Genomic DNA, 8,576 nt, shown 5'->3' on the forward strand with positions numbered 1-8,576 from the left:
TACTGTAAGGAAGGCAATAGATACCAAATAAATAGAGGAAATTAACATTGTTTGAGTATTGCCCTTTGAATTTACAGGACACTTAAAAATTGGAATGAACATTTTGCATCCTGGTGGGGTTTTTGTCTCTTTGACATATTTACCATATCTATTCTCGTTATATTTGAGCAAAAATGAAATAAAATATGCATAGCTTATATAACATAGTCCTTTCATCTACTTTCGGTATGTAGGTTGAAAGGCCTATGGTATCGATGTTAAGATCAACAATACGTGGGCCGTGACTAATGTGACCCATGTAAATAGATATTTAATTTGTTAGAATATCATATAACACTTGTAATAATAATTACACTAACAAAAAGCAGCATTGTTTATTAGATCCGTTATCTAATTAATAAAGTTTTGTCGGGAAACAAATTAGACAAAACATATCTGGTGTCAAAGAAAACGAAGTACACGTAGAGCAACTCTGTCTATCTTGACAACTTCTTTCTACAACACAGTACTGGTAAATTAGTAATATCTGCTAGCACGAACAAAATAACAACAGACACTATTATTCCTATGCCGATAGTAGTGCCCATTGAAATAGCAACAGGCCTGTTATCCTTTGCGCAAGTCTTTTTACGTATATAAGATGAAAGTCCTTTCTCGTCGACTACAAGTTCTTTTCTTATTTTTTCTTTTTCTTTTCTCAAAATTTCATTTTTCTCCGTGTCCGTAAGGTTGCCATAGAAATAGTTAAACCAAACAGACGAAACTGCGCTACACGGACAAGAACATGATGTGGTGGTCTTGGTGAAAATAGAGGTGGATGAAATTTGTGTAATTGTCAAACTGTTTGTGCTGGTCGGCGATGTATCAACAAAAAGCAGGTCATTTTTACCAGTTGTAGTCAGGATTTTTTCGGTGCTTGTCACTAAGTTTCCTTTGCCCTCTGTTGTTCGTTCTGAAAAGAGAAAATGGTTGCAAAAAATGCTTACACTTTCAAGTTCCGTTAAACCAATGGATAACAATGATTTTTTATTGAAAAAAAACACGAAATCCATCTGTAAACATGTTAAAAAAGATCAGTCGACTAAAGCAATTTAATTACAGTGTATCTAGTTTTTTTCTGACTACAGTTGTTTTATTCATTAATAATTAGAGATTGGAAAATAGCTCAGAAGCCTGAAATAGGTTTCATATGAAATGTTTTATCAAACCTTATGTAAAATTAAATGTCTCAAACCTGCTTAAACCAAACTATGGATAAAACGGTAACCTGTGTAAATAATAAAAAAAAATAAGTCCTTTCATGTCAACACGTTGAATATGAATGCACCGAATACTTGCCGTAACCTTCACACTAAGAGTTTGTTTGTTGTATGTCCAAATTCATATTTTTGCTCCCGTCAAGTATTTCAATTGCCCCAAGCATCCTTGCTAACCTAATTGGATTTAAGTGAATTATGCTTATTTAAGAAATAAATCACGGAAACTCCATTTTATCAATGTTTTAGGTTACAGACCACCAATTCAACCAATGAGCATTTGGAACGTACGCAAAAATAGTCCTACGCAGAAATTACCCCTGTTCCTCATAGTGCTGCGAAAAAAGTTCTCATCTTATTTAAAAAATTTAAACAGTTTCTGAAAGGAAAAACATTTCTGTACATTTTATAGGTGCATTTTGCTTCTTGTGATGTGAAGCCTAATCTCCATAATGATTTTTAAATATACCCCTATCTTGTGAAAACACTGGGATTTCCCATGCTATTTATAGACCCTTCACTTCCGGTGACCAGTACTGCACTGCAAGTCTGCTAACCCCACATGCCATTCTGAGGATTGTGAGCTGACATATGTAGAATCATGCTGATATATAGTCATCTGCAGGTTAAAGTTAAGGTAAAGTCCAGAGAAGCCATTGAATATTGTGAAATTAGCATAGAAGCCTATGGGAAGTGGAATTAGTGGTTTTTAGCCTTAAGATGAAGCCATGGCAAAATGAAAAGTTTCTTGAAATAGCTTTAAACTACTTGAAGATCTTGTTAACTTTGCCATGAGAGGAATACACTACAAAAATCCTTCAAAATATGCATTTTTTTAAGTTATAGGTCCAAATTATGGAAAATTGGTCTTTTTGGCTGATTTTTATGTCCTATCTTGTAAAAAGTGTAGAAAATTTAGTAAAAATATCAAATATTAAACTTTGAGGGCTATATTTACCTAAATATGGTAGTAATAAGCACTTGAAATCAAGTTTTGTGTAGATTTGAGCAAAAATTAGGTTAGAAATGAGGAAAAACTCACTTTCATTACTGCGGTTAAGGCCATATAAGCATTCCCCTATGGCAACATGGAAAATCCATTATTGAGCACTTTTTTTGCTTTAGGTGCCCTTTACTGGTCATGTTCTAATGTGAAAACACTGTATTTACAAATTTAAAGCCAAATATATCACCTTTTGTGAAAATTTAAAGATTTAGGATTTTTGACATGTGATCAAGAAAAAGGGGGAGGCATGTCAGAAATAAATTTTTAAAAATAGACCAATTTCTCAGAAAATGATTACTTTTAAAACTATTTCTTCATTAATATTGTTAAAAAACAAGTTGTGATTGATATTTTTTATTTGAAAAGTCAGAAAAAGTTCTTTGCAAATATTTAATGCATTTCAGTATGGTAGAATATTTTCACTTTTTTGCTCGCACAACTTGGTTACCCTATATTTAAAAATCAAATATTTAAAAAAGTGCTTGTCACATTTCACTGAAACTTTGCAAATGCATTCAGTATGTGTGTAGGAAGATACCTGTATAGTTATTTATTTTTTCTAAGACAAAAAGTGACTCTTTAGGTTACAGACCACCAATTCAACCAATGAGCATTTGGAACGTACGCAAAAATAGTCCTACGCAGAAATTACCCCTGTTCCTCATAGTGCTGCGAAAAAAGTTCTCATCTTATTTAAAAAATTTAAACAGTTTCTGAAAGGAAAAACATTTCTGTACATTTTATAGGTGCATTTTGCTTCTTGTGATGTGAAGCCTAATCTCCATAATGATTTTTAAATATACCCCTATCTTGTGAAAACACTGGGATTTCCCATGCTATTTATAGACCCTTCACTTCCGGTGACCAGTACTGCACTGCAAGTCTGCTAACCCCACATGCCATTCTGAGGATTGTGAGCTGACATATGTAGAATCATGCTGATATATAGTCATCTGCAGGTTAAAGTTAAGGTAAAGTCCAGAGAAGCCATTGAATATTGTGAAATTAGCATAGAAGCCTATGGGAAGTGGAATTAGTGGTTTTTAGCCTTTACGACAGGCTGTCATGTTTGTCGCATTGTTTTACCCCGAGCGATTGCTAGGGGTTAAATAACGAAGAAGATGACCAGCCCGTGGTAAAACAAATTGAACGATAAAATGGAGTTTCCGTTATTTATTTCGATTCTAATAGGACCAGTTTCTTCACATTTTTGAAAAGACGCAGCCTATGAAATGCACGAAATGTTGATCACTTTTTTACCATGGTTGTTGTCTAAAGAGGTTCGAAGCGCGTCATATTAGAATTAGGATTACCTAAGGCCAAAAAGTTAAGCAAGACAAAAAAGGAGGTAGGTGAATTGTTTTATTTAAAAAAAAAAACATTTTACTTTGAGTTATTGAGTAAAAAAATCATACTTTATCTGTGCTTGAGTCAAATTAGCATAGGCGCAAAAATGGTAGAATGGGTAAATAAAAACAATGTATGGTTTCTTATCTTGCTTTTAAAAGATTTTTTCTTAGATTATTTTTCACTAATGCATTGCTTGAAAAAAAGCCAAAAAAGAGTATAATGATTTTCATTGAATGGTGGAACTTCCGTAATGAGCCCCTTTGGTTACCTTGCAAGCATATTAGCTACACCACTTGAGACGTTCAGGTTTCCCGCACGCACGATACCCAAATGATGCACGAACGCTAAAATGGGAAACAAGGAATGTAATAATGCATCTTATTTGCATGTGCGGTTCAAGGTTTACTACTACGTACAGCTATAACTCAGTATACCATACCACATTTTGTCAATCCACATCGTTCTGTAACAATGTTTAGGTCGGTTGTATAACACCATGTGAAGTCACTGCCATTCGGGTTGCGACAATAGTTAGCATGTTCTGAGCCTATCCGATGTGACTCGTCTGGGATGTGTGGCCACCAGTTGTCCCATCTTTGGCAAATGATACCAGATACTGTCTGGCTTAAAGTTCCTCTGTAATCTCCAATAAAACATTCTGTTATCGATGAAATAAAGATATATGTAAATATTTCTCCAGTAAGAAAACGTTCGCATTTTATTTATGTAAATTTTTAAAAAATGGATTTAAAACCATACTTCAATACTTGAACGCACACAACACAGCAAATTTTGCGTCTTTCCATCAATTGTTACCATTTTAAGATATAACCACAACTACGTGTAGGAGATTTGGTATTATACTAGTATATCAATACATGGTTTAACATTTAAATGCAAGTTTTTAATTAAGAAAAGAGTAAGTCAACATTATATTTATACTGCAAAAGTGGCCAGTGACAGAGGAAGGTGGCGGGGATGCTGACAAGCCTTATGAGCCGACCATAGCTTGGAGAGGATAGGTTGGTATATGGGACAGTTGTTTTTCGTAAGATTACTAAAATATAACAAACCTACGAGTTTTTTTTAATTATCTAATGAAGCAGAATAAATTGAATTAAACGTCAGTTTATGTTTTTATTTTTTAACAAGAGGCTCTAAAGAGCTTGAATCGCTCAACATTAGATTTTTAAAAATTGAAACAAAAAAGCAAAAAGTAACGTAAAAAACAATAACTCCAACAAGGGTCAACAGATTTTCATGAAAATATTTCCATGGTTAGATATATTTCATCACACTGAAAAGCCGAAGAGGTCTAGTAAGTTTACTTCTATTTGTTGAGGTTTTTTAAATAAAGGCAAACTATTGATGCCAGGCCTCCCTCTTTTTTTGTTAATTGTTAGCGACGACGATGACAGATGCCAAGGGATGGCATTAAAAGGACGTGACTTAAAAACATGCTTTAATTGTGATTTTTTATTAAAGCTTTTCCATATGTTTCCATTAAGTTATGACGAATAGACATGTTATTATGAAAAAAAAATATGTATTATAATTGTATACTTACCACTTGAAGCTGTTATAGCTAAACGAAGTATCACAATACTATATAAATTTGGTTTAGGCATTCTATATGCAAGTCTTAAAGTCATATCAAAGACTGAATTATCTTCTCCGTCTTGAATGGTCCAGAGTTTTCGGTCCTAACTAATTCTCATTAAAGTAGTTTTATTTTAATTGCCTTTAAAGTAATTATGATATTGTTTCAAATTATTGTTCCACGGCGATGGTTAATATTATTCCGTTATAATACTAGAATTAATTATATATTATGGAACTACTTATTACAGTTTTAAACCGGCTAATAAATAAAAATACGTATTGATATAATTCGGTGAAGGTTGCTGGTTTTATTATTTACTTCAGTGCATTGAGTTAAATTGGCATGTCGGAAGGGAACTTGCAGCAGTCACTGTTAAAACAAATAAAATTGGAAACCTTACCAGAAAGGGATATTCATCAGGGAAACCAGGATTAAAATGCTAATTTAAAAAAAAAATCACTATCCCGAAGCAGACAATGACAAGGCAAAGAAAATAGGCACAAACAACAAAGAACATGATAACCCTCAAATTGCACTCACGTAAAAACAAAAGTAAATGAGCAATCCAGACTCAAAAAAATCTTGGAGCATGCATATAGAAGAGTAAGCATCCCCTGCTTTTTTTCAGAATAATTCGCAGAGATGCTCATAAAATGTCACGTCGGGGTAGATGAAGAGAAAGGGAAAGTTATGTCATGGTAAACAAACTGGTTCTCCTTGTGCAGATAAATACACCACAACAACTCGCTTTTTGTAGCGTTCACTTCAATCTTATAATAATTCTGTTCCAGAAGCATTATCGTAAGACAGATCAAAATCCGCGTATTTTCATCAAGCTCTGCCAAAAAGTATGAGTTGTGATACGATAACTCCATGCATACGCAGGAGTTGAGGGGATGCTTGCCATAGATGAAAGGAACAATACTGAACAGGAAGGCATTGCCTTTGTCGTATAGTTTCGTTACGAGTTTCTCTTTTTATCAATATCTAAGGTCAAGGTCGAGGCTGACTTTATAGTGTTTATAGTATCCTCTATCTCAAGTTATTAGAGGTAGATCAATGATCTATGACTGTATCAAGACAAAACCTCATCTATAAAGTGGAAACTAAACTGAAATGATCTGGGTAAATGATGCCCTTCTTTTGGATAAGACCGGCTTTAAATTTATCCTAATTAGAGTGAGGCAATATGTCAGCGAGTAGATGAGCACATAATTAGTACCCACTGCGATACCGTTAATTGAAAAAATTATTGCATCTAACACACTTTGTCCAAAAAATATTTCCGTTATATTTGGAACTGTTTATTTACAAATTATGAAGACTATATATTTATTTCTAGGTGTTCCATCCTTTTTTTTAATGTTTTACAACAATGAACATATACCGGTATGTTTTTACGTCGGGATTTCATCATAACATGCATATGAAACTATAAAGATTAATTTATAGTTTCCGTATCCTCACAGTAGTACCACGGATCCTATATATCACTTGTTTCATTGATGCATTCTTCATTGTGAAAAAGGGACACAGTTTGCATCTTGTCAAATGCACATCGCAAAATATGACATGGTGGGTGGCTATATTTGGATGTTCCGTTTAGACATTTAGCCGATACTTGCATTTCAACCGCCACCGGTGGTGTGGAAAGGGGTAACAAAGTGAATATGTTGGTATTGGTACCAAGAAATTTTGTACCGTTTAGCATTAGTACGCTAAAAGATCTACGCAGTGTCGGGCGTTTGTTCCCTTCCTTTCTAACTGCTGCATAGTGAGACAAGCTTTTTCCGCAACAATATGTCTAAAAGGGTAACCGCAACTTCACGGCAAATTTCTTTTGAACACTTTGACTCAAAGCATTGCCGGAATTATCCGAGGGTTCCCGATTTCTGATGGGGCTACCTACGTTAACTTTGATAGAAATTTTATAACAGTTTTCAATTTAAGGTGGGATTTTTAACTTTGCTACACTACAGACTATGGTCACTATGCTTTTGATAAATATTTTCATCTATATTTTGAAAGAGAAATTAACAAAATCATTTTTAGAATAAAAAACAGAAACTAAAAAAAACATAATAAAATGCAAAATAGTTTTAATGCTCATCATAACTAAACTGGTGGATTTTTATTTATATAAATAGAGACAACTATTAGGTTCATTGTATTAAGTTAAATACGGACTGGTAGCAATTATCAGTTTCGGACTAAGAATCAAATTATAACAAAGCCCTTTTTTGGCTTTAATTATAAATGAACTCCTGGTTAGACTAGATAAATGTGTAAATGCATGCGATGCAAGTAGTATCATTAAAGAAAGACGTCCGAGTACTAGAGGAATTAAAAAATTAGCTAAACAGATTTTGAGGTTCCAATATTAGGAGTGTATGGTTGCTGTAATTTATCTTTGCATCTTACAACTAAATTTTCTCGTAACAAAAAGATGAACACCTTTGATTGATTTGACAGAAATTTCAAAATGTTTCAATTCTGTTCCTGCAAATTCTGTTCGATCGGTTTAACTTTCTTATTCTAAAACACACGAGGATGTAAAACCACAATCAATTACCCAATCAGTCAGCAGTTTCCGTGCATCGCATGGTTTCTTTATTGATCAACTTTTACATTCACTGTTCTTATGAATACAAACCACAACAGATGAAACAATTGGGTTGCCCGCTTAAAATCCATAATTCCTTAAAGTTCAATGACCAACGAGATAAATTCTGCATTCTCAGAAGATTGGGTGGACTGGTATAAATTGACCTATAGTCGTGCATTCATTTGTAGATCGATATAGCCGGTTTGGCTACGTTGCTAACCTACATCAAAAGGGCGTGCGTCCACTATCAATTATGCAGCCCGACTTGTATATTAATACGAGAATTCGGGGCTGCATATATATTTGGTGTCTTTATGTCAGCCAAAATTTTCGATAATGACGTGAACTATTTTCCGGTCGCAGAGGATGCACAGCTTTGTTTGCATTATTCCCGACTTGCGGACCAACATTTGTCAAAATATATCTCCCTTTGGAGCAGGTGTCTATTCGGAACACGTAAGGTTTTCCATGCGATATCGACGATTTATTTTTATTTTTTTTTTTTGTTTGTTTTTTTTAGTAAAATCTGTGTATAATGTTTTTAGTCGGGATTTTAACTGAGTATTAGGAAATGAAGAGTTGAAAAATCAAAGGTTTTGATACACCGACTTTAAAAAAAGTTTACTTGACTTGACTTGACTATAGTAGACAATCTTTTTGTTACATCAGGATCTTTGCAGGATCATTGACACTCATTGACCTACTTAAAAACTTAAAAATTGAAGACCTCACGGTCTTTACCCACTCTGACGGCTG

General features: G+C 33.9%; 1 protein-coding gene across 1 annotated transcript; it reads right to left on the minus strand.

Annotated features, from left to right (window-relative positions):
- Positions 1 to 305: 305 nt before the first annotated feature.
- On the minus strand, positions 306 to 5,389 carry LOC148624663 (uncharacterized). The gene is made up of 3 exons (XM_088571169.1): positions 5,180 to 5,389; positions 4,052 to 4,270; positions 306 to 952 (listed from the first exon to the last, which is right to left on the minus strand). The coding sequence occupies exons 1-3, from the start codon at positions 5,262 to 5,264 to the stop codon at positions 477 to 479; spliced, it is 780 nt and encodes a 259-aa protein (XP_088427295.1). The 5' UTR covers positions 5,265 to 5,389; the 3' UTR covers positions 306 to 476.
- Positions 5,390 to 8,576: the final 3,187 nt, after the last annotated feature.

Source organism: Perna viridis, chromosome 2 (assembly GCF_037379345.1).
Source record: "Perna viridis isolate PV_CMFRI_1.1 ecotype Kerala chromosome 2, ASM3737934v1, whole genome shotgun sequence".
NCBI lineage: Eukaryota > Metazoa > Mollusca > Bivalvia > Mytilida > Mytilidae > Perna > Perna viridis.